The 19897-nt window shown below is 38.0% G+C and overlaps 1 protein-coding gene and 1 pseudogene across 1 annotated transcript; one reads left to right on the forward strand and one right to left on the reverse strand.

Moving 5' to 3' along the window:
- The first annotated feature begins 69 nt into the window (after positions 1-69).
- On the forward strand, positions 70-11594 carry LOC136237887 (uncharacterized). Its single transcript, XM_066028138.1, has 12 exons — positions 70-184; positions 5916-6073; positions 6735-7017; positions 7596-7705; positions 8671-8980; positions 9038-9074; positions 10242-10374; positions 10433-10715; positions 10769-10805; positions 10865-11095; positions 11174-11204; positions 11257-11594. The coding sequence occupies exons 2-12, from the start codon at positions 5989-5991 to the stop codon at positions 11283-11285; spliced, it is 1569 nt and encodes a 522-aa protein (XP_065884210.1). The 5' UTR covers positions 70-184; positions 5916-5988; the 3' UTR covers positions 11286-11594.
- LOC136237885 (uncharacterized) lies at positions 2173-4848 on the reverse strand (annotated as a pseudogene).
- Positions 11595-19897: the final 8303 nt, after the last annotated feature.

Below are 19897 nucleotides of genomic sequence, written 5' to 3' on the forward strand. Positions count from 1 at the left end.
GTAGTACAATACTTAACAATGCTCACGATTATTGTTTAACAATGCTCACGATTATTGTTTAACAATGCTCACGTGATTAGTTCGCATCACGTAACATTAGTATCACATGATTTGCATAGTTACGTAAAATCTTCCCAGGAGTAAGGCTCTCAAGTGGATCTCCTACCTTCTACCAGCATTTTACGTGAGTGTGTAAAGTACGTAAAATCTCCCCATAAGTGACCCAAGGGTATAGCTAGTGACGTTATTCCTTCCCATGAGTGACCCATGGGACTGCATGCTCACGTTAAATCTTCCCATGGGGCTATTAAGTGCCTTTTTACGTCAAGATCTAAACGCCCCCGGATAGCGTCCGGCTGCCGGACGATTGGGACGAATATCCACTGTGTATATAATTTTAATAAGAACTCTTGAGTTACTCTGATTCTTGATCTAGCTATATTTTGGTTGTATGAATTTCACACTGCATAGCTACTGGGAACAATCTGTAGAGTTGTTATGATAACGTTACAGTTCAAAGTTTAATTTAATGGAGACATAGGATTTAATTAACATTTCTTAAGAAATTTCCTCATATTTTAGCCATTATAGAAGCACTAAAATGTCTGCTTACTGATATAAGTAGCTTATGTAATGCTTCACATGTACAGTTGATGTCAACAACTACATGATATGGGTTCATGTGGTCCCATCACTATGCTGATGGTCACTACAATTGCAGTTACGTCATGCATCACTATCTTGTCATAAATTCAATACTTGTTTTTTTACAGTGAGTTATAGTTACTGTGTAGCTGATTGATTGAACATAGCTATACCCATAGATAATATGTGTAAGGTATAATTATATTATCTATGCTATGATACGCAGCTACCTCGTATATGGGCGACAGTATTATAGAAAAATGTACACCCCAGTTAGCTATTCATGCAGTATCTCAGTATGTATACGTCACAGTAAATGACTTCACAAGGCCAAACACACTGCAATAGTATATAAGTAGTGTCTATTAGCTATCTGCGTATACAACTTTGTTCTATTAACTAGCTGTATAGCTAGCTACACGTCATAGAAGCAACTCTACATCATCATTGGCACTCTTCTGAGTTTTGTAAGTGACCATACTAAGTTAGGTAGCTAGCTAGCTATAACTATACACTAAACTGTGCGAGACTATGCATGTTTACGCCAGGCTTGGATGCACAAAACGAGTCATGCATTGTCTTTAGCTTTCAGTAATCAATGCTATATCAACTGATAGACTAAAATCGCAGTCAGATACAATCAAAATTGACTGACTAAATAAATAACTAGCTGAAACATGGTCTACTAACTGATAGAGTCTATACAATAGAAAATGTAGATAGGCTAGACTCAAATCATATAAGAGAGAAACCATCATTATTAATGAAAAAGGCATGAACAATACAAAATGAGTTCTGCTTCTTAGATCTAAAAGCTGTCGGAACTGATACAGTCTGGAAACGGTACCAGAAAACGTTTGGTTTGATTTGTTTGTGTTCGCTCCATTTTGTGATAGTGATTGGTGCGCAAGTATTAGATTAAACAATGTCAGATGGAGCTATTAAGAGGACAATGGATGAAGCATTCTTGTCTCCAGACGCCAGTCAATCGAAAAAGCACCAAGGAGTTGGATCTCCTGAGAATTCTGTCACTCAGAGTCTCCCTTCACTATCAGATAAGTTAACTGCGGTAAACAAGATATCAGTAGATATATGTGGTCATTGTAATGAAACATGATGCTGATGGTGTAAAGGGTGAAGCATTTCAATGTGATTTGTGTGAGAGTTGGTTTCATGCTTTGTGTGAGAATATTGGTAGTAGCGTAAGCGACCGATTAACGACCATAGCACGTACCTTGCAATGTATCTTCGTGCTGGAACGACCTATCATCATCCAGTTTTCACTAATAACATCGTCTGACCTTGGTCTATCACGTGATAAATTTTGACTTGAATGTCGAGTTTACTTTTTTCTCCACGAAAGGCAATGTGATAGCATGTAAAGTACCGTTTATCGACCACCGGTACTTATTATCGATCGTCAATACAAATGCTGCATACGAATTATCGACCAAGGTCTTAGCTATAATACTTGCAAAAACTCTGCCACTACCCCACATACCCCATGCAATACAGTTGGTTATATAGTGTTATGACAAAAAAAATCATTGTAATCGGGTATACATAACAGAAGTCATGTGCATCACAAGTTTATACAGTATATTTATCCACACAAAAGGTACAAAGTCTTTGTTGTCCGTCACTGTCCATTACAGTCTCTTCCACACAATCTTCATGCACCCATCTTCCACATCCACAGTAGATCCACTCTGCTCCAGCACCTTCCAATACATCATCTTCATACCTTCCAAAGCACATACAACATGTATCTGGGTCAATAGCTTCATCATCCTCGTCCTGTCCAGTGCAATCAACAGATTCACTAGTTCCACTGATCACAGTCAAAGTGTTAGTCACACTTACATCACTATTCCTGACTCCAGATGTGGCTGTTCTAGTAACAGTGCTAGTAGCTGCAGTAGCAGGTAGATTTTTGGTACATGTCTGATCCTTAGGCTTTCTCTTAGCACTTCCTCTTGTTGATGACACCTTAGCCTTTTCTTGCTGCTTCATTTCCTTTTCTCTAGCTTTCTCCTTTGCTTTTCTAGCTTTCTCTTCTCTTTTTCTCTTCATTTCTTCTTCTCGTTGCTGTTTCTTTGCAATACGTTCAGCCTTTTTTCTTTCTTTCTCTATAAGTGCATCTTTCTTAGCTTTCTCCTTTTCTTCAAGCATGGCCAAGCTTTCATCGCTTGTAAGTAGTCGTGCTTTGGGTACTGATCTTTTAGGTGCAGCAGGAGTAGTAGAGGTACTAGGATTTGTTACTGGATAAATGAGAAACTCTCTTAAGGGCGGGGTAGAATTCTTGGGGGATGATGTGATAATGGTTATCGTACTCTGATTGTCTACAGGTGGTAGTGAGGTAGCAGCTGATCCAGGTGAAAGTAACTGCTGCTCAGAATTTGTAGGCAGTTGCTCAGAAGTGACTGGCAATTGCAACTCAGAAGATGTTGCTCCAGGTATTGCTGATAACTGCATATCCATAGAGACCACTTCATCAGTCACTTCATCTTCAGGATATTCGATTGGAATAGGACTGATTGGAGTAATTTCCTGTAAAGAATCAAGTAATGATCCACTTTCCTGTTCTGTAGGGATGGAAGTATTCACCTCTGGATGATGGAGCCTCATCCATCTGATGTAGTTGACATCTACGTACAAGTCATGTCCTTCTTCATATCGTCTCTTGAATAACATCTCTTGCTCCAAAGTAAATCCATCCCTTCTTTCATCCGTGGAAGCACCACTGTTATCTCCAACATTCATATCACCTTGGCAAGGATGTTCAGCATTAGAATCATTATCAGAGTTTCTTTCAGGTCTGACTTGTACAACACGAATAGCAGAAACATTAAGTGGATAAACACCACAGGTTCGAAAGCCTGATATGATATTTGTTGGAATAACAGCTTTTGACCAGGCTTGAACAAAAAGACTGACAAAGTTGAATTTTGTAATTACTTTTCCAGGATTGGTCTGAAAAAAATCGTGACACACAGTTCTCCACTGTGCTTTAAGTGGGGAAAAAACTGTACAGCCTAGAGGCTGAGCCTCATGAGTGGTGTGTGGAGGCAAACATAGAAGCAACACTTCATTTCTTTTAGCATACCGAACAACCTCAGGCTGATAATGGTACTGTGCCCATCTAGGAGCAACAGAAGTGGACGTTCACACACTGCGTGCTTCAGGAAGTGTCCACTCAACCAAGATTCAAACAAATCAGTGGTGATCCACCCAGAATCACTGTAACCATAAGTCATACCAGGAAAACCACCACTGGTCCATGTGTGGTTAATGCCTTTTGCTTCAAAAATTATAGTAGGTGGGATGACTTGCCCAGTAGCACTCCCACACGCAACAATAGTTATTTGTCCTTTTCTGCCTGTTGAACAATATCGAACCTTTTTAGCTCCAGTTTTTGTCACAACGTTAGGTGCCTTAGGATCCAAAGGGACTCCACTTTCATCAACATTATATATCTGCCCTGGGGAGTTCGTTATTCCATGTTTCTGCATCACAGTCTGAAGCAAAGCAAAGTAATCACTAATTGTCTCTTCGTTTACCGCATCCATGCGAACATGTGCAGTATTATCTCCTCTTCTTAATGACAAATCACCCTGCCTATCCCTGAATGACCTCCACCAACCTTGAGTTATCCCACTCTCTTTTCTTAACACACCCTTTTGCTTTGCATATGATTCGGCAATATTTAGAACGTCTCTTCTTGTCTTCCCAAAGCCCACCTCAGAAGATTCCTTTAAAAAATCTGCAAGTTCTTTCTCTTCATCATCACTTAGGTATTTTGGTGGACCAGATTTTGTCCCATGTTTTACTCTGCCACTAACCCTATCTTTTAATGTTGTAGCTGGAACACCATAGACCGGCTCTAGCAGCTTCATTAACTCCACACGTGGTGGTTTCTACAGCTTCCATGCCATTTTTCATTTGCTCATTTGTCCACTGCTTCCTTCTTTTCTTAGTTGGTGTGTGTACTAATACCGCCGCTGTGCTGACTTCGAACGCTTCCTTTTCTTCAATACTTTCCTCTGTCCTTGGCGTCGTGGAATATCTAACAACCTAGTAAAAAATGATTATAAGCAATGGTTACAAGCTAAACATATATCACTATACATAATTCAGCTTACAGGCGACTGAAAATACGTGAGAATTGGCAAGACCATTAGCACGAGGTATTAGAATAACACGGGGAGTAACCGAAAGAAACACGGAAAATACTTAGGTCGATAATAGGTACCGGTCGATAATCGGTCGCTTACTATAAGCGTTACAAATCATTTTCCTCCCTTGCAAAGTTAATACCAAAAGTTGCATACTACTGCAACTATAACAAGTGTTATGCACGAATGAGATGCATAGTTGCTGAATTTGTAAGATCATCAGTGAACGAATCGGCTAAAATTTCCAATGTAGTTGAAAACTTGCTTCAAAGGTTTGACAAGTCTCTTGCATCTACCCTGACAGCCCGAGTTGGAAAGTGTATTGAAGATCTTGGTGCAAAGATAGAGAATTTGCTTTAAGTCAATCTGGTTTACAGATGGAAGTTGACCAAGTTTCAAAGTCCCTCCAGGATTCCGCTGTTCCTGTTGGCGGTTCTATTGTGAGAACTACTCCAGCCACAACTTGCATCTGTGTTGAGTGCTGCACAAAATATTGTAGATGAATTAGCTGACAGGGAGAGAAGGAAAAAGAATGTTGTCATGTATGACTTACCAGAAGCTGAAGACAGAGTGGCTGACAAACTCTCTGTTTTGGCCTTACTCAAAAAGATCTTGAAACCCGATGTTCTTTCTTATATTCTAGTAAAAAGCAAGTTCCAAAGTTGGCCATAAACTGTCTTTGGAGCTTCTAAGTTCTAAATACAGAAAGAAGTGATATCTAAGCCAAAATTAAGGCACTGCTGAAAAAGTAGTTTTTTCTACTGATGCAGTCTTTCCCTCAAAACAAAAAGAAAAAAAAAGCATAGCAGTGAAAAAGGGAGTGGCCCCTACAAATCCAGGTGAAAAGCTATGAAATTTACAAGAAATGGCTGTAATGATATTAGCTAGTGCCAATCATGACAGCATTGCCATTTTGTTATTAAAATTGATTGATATACATCATCACAGCCATTTATTGGCCACCATGCACCTTTGATTTCATAACTTTTCATCACGAGCAGAGCCATACTCTTTTTCACAGCTTGCATGGTTGGTTTGGCATAGAATTTGACATACATACCTACTTAACGCATACTTTCTGTTTCATATATGTAGCTATCTACATAGCCAGCTAATATTAGATACCAATTCAAGAAGGACTTGATGAACTCAGGATCTTTGGCATAGGATGACTGAAAAACCAGCAGAAGATACTAATACATTAATACAATCACAGGAGCGGCCTCTTCATACTGGCTGGCTTGAAAAATATGGTTAGTCAATCATACAGGCAGTTGTTAGTGTATATTGAATTATTGAATTAAAGTTATTGAATTGAATAATTGAGTAAGTGCGTATTGAGCAATTATATCACACTAGGGACCTGTGAGAAGCAATGCACAAATGTGACCGGATTTGCAAAAAGGGGTCTTCCACACACATCCAATGTACCAACTTTGACAACTCATAACTTCAGATTGGAAATGTCTATTGACTTGAAATTTGGACAGTAGTGAGCACCAATATAGCTTAGTGGATGGAGAAAGTTTTAGATTAATAGGTTTCTTGAATACTGAGTTATGGTTTTCCATGTTCATAGAATTGGATGTGTGTGGAAGACCCCTTTTCGCAAATCCGGTCACAAATTACCTTGTTAATTAATTTTTTCTGCATTCTTAATTCATGTTTTAGTTACGTACATGTTTCTGACTTCCTGTATTAACCCTTTGCATGATATAAACCATCTATGTATTCAATAAAATGGTCAGTGAATTTTCAATTTCAGTGAACCTTTAATTAAGTACAATGTCCACAAAATAGGTAATCATTACTAAAATTACTGCCTTGCAGTGGGATTAAATGCAATCCATGCATACTTACTAGCTAAGCTATTGTGATATGTACTGAAGCTGTGTATATGTAAATTTTGGATAGATGGATATAAAGGCATGCCATTCTTGCAAAAATGGCGTGATGTGTGGGTGTCATTAGACAAAATGGGGAAAATGTTTCGAGTATACTCAGATGAACCAACAGAATCTGGTGCAAGACCTACGACCAGTTTTTTCATCAATCGTCTGGCATTTGCTAAAGATCGTGATGATGAAACCATCTCATTTTCTGACTGGCCAGTTGATGTGGACAAGAGGAGGTGCTTTGTAGTAGCCACTCATGGAAGTACATACTACTTCATAGCAAAAACTGAGGAAGAAAAGATGTGAGTACCATACCAGTACATAATAATATGTTCACTTATTATTGCACTATCAAATATAGATACTGCATGTATGGTGGCATTCAAATATTCTTTGAATACAACTATATATTCTAACCAAACCTTATGTATCAGTTGCATGGCGGTCATGATATGTAGATTTACTGAATGCAACTAGATGACCAGCATAGAATTTTTTTAATAATTAAAATAGTGTTTGGAAATTTTCAGAGATTTTATCAAATTCCTTAGAGCTTAGCAGTTCATAGTAAGTAATTAAATTGTAAAGCAAGTTGTATGTGATTTGTAAGAGAGTTTTGAACCTCAAAGTATGTATTAAAGTGATGCCTCAGCTTTGTTTTATGTTAACACTGCATCATTCTACACCTCATCATTCTACACCTCCTGTTCAATCATTTCCCCTCAGATACTAATGGCACGCCTTCAGTGCATGGCTTACCATGTTGCGTAGCCATATGCTTGGGGGGGGGGGGGGGGGGGGGGGAGTAGTTTCCATTTCAAAACTTCCTGTTCCCTACTATATACTGAGTACTTTATGATTAAAACTGCATATAATATAGTGAATGGCTAAAGAAGGTCAATGCTGCTAAGGGAATATTTGCACCAGGTGATGAAACTGATTTAGGAGAGAAAGATCAAATCTTTCATGGTGGCTGGCTGAACAAATGTGGTTAGTTATTAAAAAGTTGTAAATAAGAGCACAATGTTACATGATTAAATATCAAGTCTCATGGTATAGTGAGTCAAGCCAATTAAGAGCTACCAAGTTTATCCTTAACGACTACTCTTCCGACTATAAATCTCAATGTTACCTTTAATATATGTGTATACGAACTTGCCGATATCTCAAATTACTAAAGTTCTCTGATAATAGCTTTTTTTTACCATCCTCAGTTTCATACCATTTATAATACCAGATCATCAGGTTCCAAACTTTATCACAAGTTCTCTTCTACTAACCCACTCAATAATTCTTACTTTCACAGATTACCCAGATTATGGAACTCTCTCCCGGTATTAACACCTCCCTTCTTATTTATCAAATCAAGAAACAGCTAAAAACGTATCTTTGGAATCATTTTGTTAACAACTTATAATTGTATCCTCCATGCATTATTTGTGTCCCTGTTACAAGTGCTCTAAACTCTTCCCACAATATATTAATGTTTTGTGTAGCTAAGTAAGTGTTGTTACGTGTACAGTAGTTAAGTAATCAGTATATAATATTGTAGGTAATTAGTTTGGGCAGATGGCACATGTGGCCATCTGACCCTCTACACTATTTTTGTACACGACAATCCTGTTATAATCTTGGTGCATTGTTTGGTGTTGCCGGTAAAGCAATAATAAATTTAAAAAAAGAAAAACTATATACTGTAACAGTTATTTTCTCCTCTATTTAAACACTTTAGCTTGGCCATTTAACTTCTTAATCTGACTTAGAATCTCCAACATTACCAACATATAGAAAATATAATCAAGCTGGGTTCTTGCTGTGTTGTGCATAATACACATGTTTGTATGTTTGCAGAGTGTATGTTGGTTGGCACACATACTATAGTTATAATGTAGTTGTGAGTGATTGTTTTAAGGGCTTGTCTGCAGTGCTCAAACCAACAAATTATAATTATATAGGTGGAATTGGTGGTATTCAACCTGGTAAAACATGGCATCATGTGTGGGTATCATTAAATAATTCATGGGAAATGTTAAAAATATACCCAGACAAGCCTCCAGAATCCAGCAAGTTGCCATTTACTGAATCCAGCAAGCTGACATTCACAAGTGGAAGATTTTTCATGAATTATATGTTGTCTGTGGAGGAAAGAAATGATGAAGATGCATCATTCTCATGGCCAGATGATGTTGATACAAACAGATGCTTTGTGGTCACTGCACTTGAGAATTCATTCTATTTTATAGCAGAAACAGAAGAAGATAAACAGTAAGGGAAAATAAATCACTGTAGTACACTACATGATGTACTTGCTCATTTTAATAGTACATGGGTGGAAGAAATTAGTCAAGGTATAGAAAAGGTGAGAAGGCATATTACAAGTACATATAGTTGTATCACAGCAGGAGTAGAATATCTTAGTCGAGTCCAGGGTGACGCCGAGGATGAGTGTTATTAACTAAGATATTCTATGATTGCTCTGACTTATATCCAAGTAAAAGATTGTTGGTACTTTGATGATGTATATGATTTCATATACAGCCAAGGATGACTATTAATATCTAAGGCTACTGTGATATAACTGACCAAATAAAGTATTTTGATGTATATGGCTTCATGTTCAGTTTGCATAAACATGTTATGCTGACATTGCATTTTGTGTCAACATTGCACATTTGGTGATTAACACTTTACTGGACAATATGGCAGTTATTTCCTGGGCAATAACTACCATATTGTCTAAGTAAATTTTTTGAAGTATGGGTGATAATGTATGTAATGTCAACTCCTGTGTTATTCTTATTAACACTGTACAGTGACCAGCACTGAAGGTCTGACAGCAACATGTGCCTGCAGCCTTAGGATTACCTAACCTAATTTCAAGGACTTATAATTAGACTTATTGACTTGACTTAGTGACTGACTTAATGACTGATAAGGTGTAACAGAAAAGGAAGGAAAAAATCCCTCCAGCCCCAGGATTCAAACTGCAGGTCACCCAATGTCTAGTTGGAGCCACACTCAGTCTTCCTCCAGGAGGGATGGATTTTCTTCCTTAAACCTAAAGTATTTATTATTAACACTTTACAGTAACCAGCATTGACAGCAACATGTGTTGCAGCCTTAGGATTACCTAACCTAATTTCAAGGACTTAGACTTATTGACTTGACTTAGTGACTGACTTAATGACTGATAAGGTGTAACAGAAAAGGAAGGAAAAAAAATCACTCCAACCCCAGGATTCGAACTGCAGGTCACCCAATGTCTAGTCGGGGCCACACTCAGTCTTCCTCCAGGAGAGATAGATTTTCTTCCTTAAACCTAAAGTATTTATTATTAACACTTTACAGTGACCAGCATTGAAGGTCTGACAGCAACATAGCCTTAGGATTACCTAACCTAATTTCAGACTTATTGACTTGACTTAAGGTGTAACAGAAAAGGAGCCAAAGTAAGGCCCCTTAATGACTGATAAGTATAGTGTATGTATACACTATGCATATATGTATGTATCATGTACATATGCAGTTTCCAGATATGCAACCAACCATCTTGGAATTTATACTGCATGAGCCACCACTGACAGACACCATAGGTACACAAACAGACCAACCACTGGATCCAGAGAAACCTTTGTATGCTGGCTGGCTTAAAAAATTTGGTATGCAGAATTTTGTTATTGGGTTTCTATTTGCTTTATGCAACTATATGCCTGATAGCTGGATATAAAGGCATGCCATTCTTGCAAAAATGGCGTGATGTGTGGGTGTCATTAGACAAAATGGGGAAAATGTTTCGAGTATACTCAGATGAACCAACAGAATCTGGTGCAAGATCTATGACCAACTTTTTCATCAATCGTCTGGCATTTGCTAAAGATCGTGATGATGAAACCATCTCATTTTCTGACTGGCCAGTTGATGTGGACGAGAGGAGGTGCTTTGTAGTAGCCACTCATGGAAGTACATATTACTTCATAGCAAAAACTGAGGAAGAAAAGAAGTAAATATATTTTGTTGGTTTGGTAGTGAACTGAATGTAATTCATTTCAATAGTAAATGGCTCATGAGCATCAGCACAGCTAAAACAACGGTCAGCATTTTGATAATAGCTTCAGTATACAGTTATATAGCATGCCTTTATACATGCAGTTTGTGAATAGCCAACCCACTGCAGAGGATGAAGAACATAGTGACTTGGACAGCAGTATATCATCGGGTGATAGATCATTTGCTAGTGTTGCCGGTTCCAAGAGAATTAAAGAACACAGTGACTTGGACAGCAGTGTATCAGATGACACCTCATTTGCTAGCGTCAGCTCGAAGAGAATTAGATTATCTTCAGAATTCAAAGACAATAAACAAGAGGAAACACTAGCTGAGGTTGGTCTTTGATTTCAGTATAGGTATTATCTATACTCTAAAATAATAGTGAGCATAAATTATTTTATGTCATTGCAGGTGAAACAGAACCGAGTTATGAAGACTAGAGGTTAGTCAATTACCATTGTACATTTTACCTCAGGTGTTATAACAAACAACAGGATCAGGAACCAGCAACGCCAGCAGCTAGTATAACTTAGCTAAACAGTTAACAGCTGTACTTTATAATGCAACTTATATATTTACCCTTTTACAACTTTAAACACATATACATATATGTAACTTCATTGTTTTACAGCATAGCCATACTGCCTATATGTTACATGCTATTACTTTAGAAGTACACATATTTGTGCTGTGAAGCATAATATACATAGTTAATGTATACAGAACCCTAAGAACATGCATTGCTGTTAAGGCTGCAGACACATTGAAATACAGATACTCTGTGGCTATTGCTGTATATATGTATAAATTATTATGGTTTTATTTGTAAGAACTGAACTTGATCTTCATACTGGTTTAAAGTGCTCACTCAAAAAGTGACTTACTTGCCAGGCATACTATAGATTTGCATCATACTAGCAATATGTAATAAATACCACAACAATGCAAACATTTGCATTTGCTGCACATCAAACAGTTTTACTAAGAGAAAATGATATGCATGTATGGACATATATGAATTTTGATGTGCATCTATGCACAATGAATTAAGTTTATTGTAGTTATATTTGCATGTACTGTTTGTTACAAATGATGAAGCAACAGGGTTATTTTGCTACAGTTTACACTGCTTGAAGGTTCTTAGTTTACTAATTTGTTAAGATGCCTTACTGTAGTTATACTGATAGTAAAGTGTCAGTAAACTTAAGTATATGGAACATAATTATTTTACTAAGTTTTAAACTCTCAGTAAAACATCAGTGAATGCGGGTTTACTGAAAAACTACTAAAATAATAAGCAATTAACTGTTCCATATACTGGGGACATACCACTGTAGTAAACTAAGATACTTCAAGCAGTGTTAGGCTAATTATCTGAACCTTGAAACCTCAGTTATCCAAACAGTAGAAATAACTGCTCTATTAGAGTATTTTGTCTAATTACTACAGTATTTGAACAGGGGTCTGGTATACCCAGAAATGGGTTAGAAACTTAACAGTATGTTCTGTGACTCCCATCCATCCACTGTTCATACATACACAGCTCAAACAATACAATATGTACAGTAGTGACTACTACTAGCACTAAATTCTGACTATTTGAACAATTGATTAGCATTTTAAAAGTAAGCTTGAGTCCTCTGCAAACTTCAAATGTTGTATATACTGTATACTGTAGTACTGTACCCCTGCACAATACATAGCTAGATAGTGGCTACAATGCAATTAATTTATTTAGAAAGAAAAGGTGCTATAGCTATACATTGCTCCCTCAATTATCTGACCCTCTTGGGGCGAAGACATGTTCAGATAATCACTCAAAGCCCATTCATTTATTGATGCTTTTGGCTTTAAAATTGTACTGATGCACTTTAAGGCTGAGCTGATATCCAATATTTTGTTATTCTGTTTTACCAATAGTTAACCGATGCCTGATTGTAGAACTCTACAAGGTTTACTTGTGCATTAAAGTAATGCTTGTGATGTTAATGTTATGAGATTGCATGTGCACATGCCATACGCTGCAGATCAGGCAAATGGAATAGGGTTCAAACATGCAGTCGTTGTCTATATAGCTTGTGGTTATCACAAACCATCAACATTATCCATGTACATAGATAGTTGAACAATGATAAACCCTATAACGTGAAGTCACAATTGTTAAGTACTTGCTGAATGCAGAAGAGATCCTGGATCCCGGGCTGTGTGGCTCCTCAGACACTTGCCTAGACTGCAAGCTGTCTGTGGATCAAGTCACCACCTGGTCTGTGCATTCAGCATAGTTTTCAGGTTCAGGTTTCTAACTCCCTGTGCCACAGGCTAATTTGTTGCCTCCCTGCAGGTCCCTAGAGGCTTGAACCGAACGATGATGATGATGGTGGTGGTACATGCCAGAGCCTTTGTCACCAGCCCTTCAGCAGTACTGCAGCTGCTGGAGCTGAATAGACTAATATTCAGCTAACCACGCACAGCCAAATTTCTGATTATGGTAAAGCAGTTATCAGCTACCAATCCAAATATTGGTAGAACTCTATTCAGGTCAGTGCCCATCAACACCATACAGCATGTTATTCATGTACAGTGCTATAGTCTCATTAGGTAATGCGATGCACATTTTGTCTCACCAGAATAAATCCTACAGTATTATCAAATTACATGTACAGGATTTGTACTATGGATTGGTAATTGGAATGCAGATATGGTGATGCATTTAATTTTTAGACCACAAAGCATAACACTGGGCTTTATATACTACATCAGTATGCAGAAATGATAACAAAGTTAATAGCATGTCCTGGTCATTATAGAATTGTCTCATCTGAATGGCCTAAACATGCAGCTAGCCAGCCCACACTATTCCGTAAGTATAAAATGTGTGAGTTAAACACTCATCATTATCTGAGAGCGAAGTATTGTTAGCATACCTTACATGTTCTAGGATTAGCTTTCCTGGGTTGCTGTCTTGACCACTTTATAGAATAGACAAGTCACCACACTTGTGTACTCCAGCCTAAGTGTACTATGCACACATAGGTTTACTCCTTCCTGCTTTTCACCTTTACCATGACCAATAAGTATAATATTCACATCTGTTATTTAAGCTATATGTAAAGATATGAGGGTGTACAGATAAATTTAAACTTGGCACATTTTGGTAGAGCTATTCCTCTATGGTAGTACTTACTGATTACAGTAAAAGTGTAAAACAGGATGACTAGACTTAGCTATAGACTGGAGTACACAAGTGTAGTGACTTGCCATGCCAATTCTACACATGTGGCAGTATACATAATGGACTGACAAGATTCCCTGTATTTTCCCTAGTGGGGTACCATTCACAGAATGTATAGAATAATAAGTGTTATATAGAGCAACATTGTGTATAGATACACAGCACATGCACACATCATACACTGTAATTATTACCAATCACAAAAGAGAACAATACTCAGCAGAAATATACAAGAAAACCAAAGAAGTAGTCCTAAAGAGTAGACACAGTTAATGTCAGGAGAGAGGTATATAGCGCTATTATCTTAGCATTCAAACTGAGGTTGCATCATGATGTACATAAGCAAAGCCATTGAGGTGTGCATGTTCATACTAATATGCTTACAATAACAGACATGTTTAAACACAAACATGCACATTGCAGGATTCAGACATTATACCAACAATCATTGTTGATATAATAATGCCTAGCTCAAAGTTTAATCATTTCAAAAACTCAAAGTTTAATCATTTCAAAGCACAAAGTTTAATCATTTCAAAGCTCAATCATTCGAAAGGTCAAAGTTTAATTTACATGCAGGATTCAGACATTAGCTATATCAATTGTTGATATAGGTAATGTCTGAATCCTGCAATGTGCATGTTTGTGTTTTAAAAATGTCTGTTATTGTAAGCATGTTGGTATGAACATGCACACCAGGGAAAGTTGTAAAAATTATCTTTTCCTGAAATCATCCTTAAACTAGACATTGAGTAATTAAGTATGCATACAACTGTAGTGCACAGCAACTATAAAATTGTCTATTTACAAGTTACTTAGCTACATGAACCACAAATTCCCAGGTCCAGTCATGGATTTTTTTCTCCTTTCTCTTGTGACCTTTTCAAACATACTTTATGTAACAACTGGCTGTAGGACCAGGTGTCCTACAGGCCTTCAACACTTGTGCTGTAAAGCCTTAATAAATAAATTACAAATTGATCCTGCTCTTGTGCATACACATGTGTGCATGTGATGCTCACATGATATAACATGGTCAAGTATGTCATCACAGTGTATTTCTGAGCAGACTGTACTAAGATATACATTGGGGAGGGTGTGAGAACATCCCTTAAAGAAATTTACTATCGTCAGTACATGCATATTGTGTGTCATACGAATAACATAATAACAATATAATCATCTTTACAGTGGAATATATATGTACCACTTTCACACCTCACATCAAAGGAAAGCCAGTGCATATATACAGGGCTCAACCCAGAATATAAACCTAGAGGGGGCGAAGTAAGTCGCTTTGGATTCTAGGGGGGTCTGGGGGCATGCTCCCCCAGGAAAATTTTGAAAATTTAGGTGTAAATATACTCAATTTTGGTGAAATTTTACTGTGATGCTATTGAATATTGACCATTGGATTATACAACTTTGGGATCAATTAAACCTTTCCATTTCTCAAGGCTTTAAGTATAAACCTAGGGGGGGTAATAGCTAACCCAGAGGGGGCCTGTGCCCCCCCCCTAGATTAACCCCTGATATATCACATACTGCACTGACTCAAAATGTTAACGAGATATACGCACTGCTACCTCGTTAACTCAAGATATTGCACAGTTAGGTGTGCGTCAACGTTGAAACCGGGTCACTACTGCTGACCCGGATGACCCACTGACCCGGATTTGACCCGGATTAATTAAAGCCGAGACGTGTTTCGGCTAGTCTCGAGCGAGCGAACGAGTCTACATTTTGAGCGTTCGATTCGTGTTGAGTAAATATTGCAACTTCAGCCTAGCTGTAGGTTGAAGACCAAAAAAAAGGTCTTCACCTACTGACAATAGCTACCCCTCACCATAGATACCCTTAGTTTCGTGCTACATGCTGCACTTACTAACAAATGGGCGTGGCTGAGCGTATGTTGGTAATGCGATAAGTGGGCGTGGCTCACGAAAGAGCTACGCGATAACGTTTATAAGTTTCCACGTCGTCAAACGAACAATTTCGTTTCTCACGTGATCCAATCCGGGTCAGACCCGGTTAAAATTGTAAACCGGGTCAGACCCGGATGACCCGGATGAACCGACCGGGTTTCAACGCTGGTGTGCGTATATCTCGTTAACCCATTCCATGAAATCCTCAGATTTCTTTGATGTCCTTTGCTATCTCTTTGTGCCATTATAATTATAGTCACACATATTAAGATTGATTGTGGGATTAGGTTTATTTGTAGTTTCTCAAAAGCATGTTGAACAATTTCTCTGACTGAAATGGAGCTGTTTCTAATGCAAGTGAGCTCTGTTTTGATAAGTTCTAGACACCTGTCTCAATGTTACATAATGCTCGTTAAGTAAATTGAGCCATTAGAGGTGAAGTGATATTCATGCGCGACTGTAATTTTATTCATGGTTGCAATTTATTCACGATTATTATGGAAGCACTTATAACAGCGTTAAAAGCCACAATCGAACTTTTCGTATGTTCGTGTCGTTGCGCGTACGTTTGAACTCTTAGCACAGCAATTCAATGCTGGTGCTGGAACCCCCCTTCAAAAAATCCTGGCTACGCCCCTGGCCTTGTCATTATTTTTACGTTGTTTCCAGTGTCCACTATCGAAATTCACAAATCCTAATATAAATACACTCACGAAGCATGCCAGCGGTTTCTCACACGTGTAGGTGATTAACCCACATGGCACATATTAGTTATACCACACGCACTTGTGCTTTTCCTGATATATGCGCACTCGTGCCCATGGTATAACTATTATAAATATATATCAGGCCTGCCAACCTAGGAAACAGAAAAACCTTGAGATCTGGTCTTGACATCCTGCTGTATCTGCACATTATGAGGCAGACACAACAAGTTGCAACAGCCCCCACGCCCATACAATGGGCAGGTAGGCCACCTTTACCATGTAACACATATACACATGCCCATCTTCATATGGGCAGCAACAGTGTTGGCCGGGCAAGTTACTATGTAAAAGTAACTAGTTACATATTACATATTACTCATAAAATAAAGTAACTATAATAATATTACATATTATATTACTATGTGTCCACAGCCATAAGCTGTCACGTGTGAAAGTACCACTTTATCACGTGACATAATTGCGTTGTGGGACAATGTGCAAATCTTGGTTTTAAGTAAGAAGCTGGTGAATAAATTTCATTTAGTAGGCTTCGTTACTTCGTTGTGGCTATGCGTTACTCAGAGGATAACTAACGAAATTAGTAACTTCGTTACTTGTAGTAATAATATTACGTAATATGTAATATTAGACTTGTTACAGTAACTATATTACTTAGGTAACGCGTTACATTTGTAAGTAAAGTAACTTGTGTTATATTACCCGTTTTTATAGCGTATTCCGTTATATTACTTAGTTGCCATAAAAGTAATAATATTACGTAATGCGTTACTTATGTAACGCGTTACTCCCAACACTGGGCATCAATACTATACAGTATTTAAAACATGTTGTGCATCACTAGTTAATCTATGCATGGAATAGCTAGACCTGCAATAAACGTGTGCACGAGTCTTATTTTACCAGCTAGCTAAATATATTTACTCTGAAGCCACTGTGGCCACTGTGTTGAAACAGTTACTCTTTTATTGCTGTGAAGTTGCAACACGTAACTGGGCTATGGAGTATTCTTGATATAAGCCACTAGGTGCTTATAATATCACATGATGACTTAGAGATGTGTAAATTTCATCCTAGAGGTTGAAAGCAAATACAATACTCCAAACACATACCATTTGTATAGGCTACAAACCCAGGAAAGCAGGTGCTTTTGTATGGAGAGCCTCTTGTGTGATGTGCAAACCAAGCGCTTCAGGGTTGGTATTCTGATCAGAGTTCTGACCGCTTAAAATCAACTCCAGATCTTGCTCCAAATATACTCTCCAATGTATTGGTATTGAATAGAAGGCTGAAGGCGAATCCTTGCCACAATGCCCACCTTTATAATCACGTGATCTTGCCTCTATTATTAGTTGTACCACAATTACGTACCAGGGTAAATCCCCTGAGAACTGGAAAAGGCTAGGAAAGGGCATTCTGAGAGCTTTAACTCTGGCCTGAGCTTGAAAGTGAAAGAAATCCGGTGAGTTTTACGGTGATGATCAGTGAGAATTGGTAGGCTTAACTAAAAATCCATGAGTTTAGAGCTACTGCTTGTGAGACCTTGAGCTTGGTAGTGAAATCGTGAGTCTCACGGTAAATCCATGAGGGTTGGCAGGCCTGATATATATATATGTGACCCGGTCTGCGAAAAGGGCTCTTATAGCCTTTCCAATTGCATATATACGGTAACCCATAACTTGACTGGTGAATATGGTACAAGCCTACAATTTGGTCACTCAACAACCCTAACCTGGCAGTAGCTGTGGGTATAATTACATGGTGATAGCGTTAGTAGATTAGGAGTTACGATTAGCCAAACATGGATAATTGGAAAGGCTATAAGAGCCCTTTTCGCAGACCGGGTCACATATGTACCACTTTCACACCTCAGATCAAAGGAAAGCCAGTGCATATATATCATATATTGCACTGACTCAAAATGTTACAGAGCTAGACGGACTGCCTTAACGAGATGTATACCACTTTGACACCTCAGATCAAAGGAAACCACAGGGTTATATATCACATATTGCCCTGACCACATGGCGATATCTAGATATTGCTATGGTTAGAGTGATATCATGATATAGCCTTGACCACAACTGCCTTTGATGCTGAAGTAGCTACAAAGCATCAGTTCCCTTTGATTATTTATATAGAGATGCTTAAAGTTTTGCATTGTGGGTTTGAATTAGAGCTGCTTAAAGTTTTGCATTGTGGGTTTGAGTTAAACATGTTGATTTAGGTAGGGGCATTGTTGTGAAGTAAAAAGAATTGAGTGAGTCAGCATTGCATAGTTCAGTTACTAAGCATCACTAAATAATCATTTTTGCAATGTGGGGATTGTTTTTCTACAGAGTACATTTCAACTGCATGAACAAATGTCTCAAACATTCACAACCTATATGTCTAAGTGTTTATTTTAGCACCTTAGGTAACTTTATTCATCTACAAAGTGGTTATTTGGTTTAAAATGGTATCACTACAACCAGTGAAACCCACAATAAATTCTTTTTTGTGCCCACAATTTAAACCCACAATCGATTTTTGCAAACCTCTATATAAAAGTAATGTTAAAAGTAATGTGGTGGGTGCAGGTTTGTCTTCCTTCACCTATTAGGTGAGCATGCCAGAGTGGTATATATTACTTATACCATGGCGACTCGGGATTTGCCTGATATATATGCCCTCGCCCTCGGACCTGCGGCCCTCAGGCTTGGGCATATATATCAGGCAAATCCCTTGTGGCCATGTTATAACTATTAAATACGCACTGGTACCAGTACATATATCTTGTTAACTTGAGACATTGCACACCTAATAGGAGTACATACTATATCCAGAAATCATCAGATTTCTTTGATGTTATACTGTTATCCTCTTCTCTTATATAGGGAATCAAGCAAGCTGTGATTGTGGGATTGAATTCTGCCAAAAAAGCTGTGATTGTGGGATTAAATTTTAATACCTCAACAGTAGCTTGTTTTTTACTTTTGTAAATGTATAGCAATTAAAGTAACATAATTAACACTAGTCTCTTAAAATTGCTATAATAGCAAAAATAAAATCAAACTACTGTTTGATGTATTAAAATCGAATCCCACAATGAGCGATAACCGCAATTACGTTTCTTGACATAGCATGCATTGTCTGTGATGTCACAAAACAAAATGGTCGCCGTAGTGTGGGGACTTTGTACATGGAGGTATTGGGAAAGATGGTGTTTCCCTATGATAGCGTTTATATATTTGAATAAGGCCAAAGGTGAGGC

This window comes from Dysidea avara, chromosome 11, assembly GCF_963678975.1.
Source record: "Dysidea avara chromosome 11, odDysAvar1.4, whole genome shotgun sequence".
NCBI classification, from domain to species: Eukaryota; Metazoa; Porifera; class Demospongiae; order Dictyoceratida; family Dysideidae; genus Dysidea; species Dysidea avara.

Coding starts and splice junctions, on each gene's coding strand:
- LOC136237887 (XM_066028138.1), top strand. CDS start 5,989: ATGACTGAAAAACCAGCAGAAGATACTAATACATTAATACAATCACAG. Junction 8,981..9,037: donor GAAACAGAAGAAGATAAACA/GTAAGGGAAAAT, acceptor TCATTTTAATAG/TACATGGGTGGAAGAAATTA. Junction 10,806..10,864: donor TCAGCACAGCTAAAACAACG/GTCAGCATTTTG, acceptor TTATACATGCAG/TTTGTGAATAGCCAACCCAC.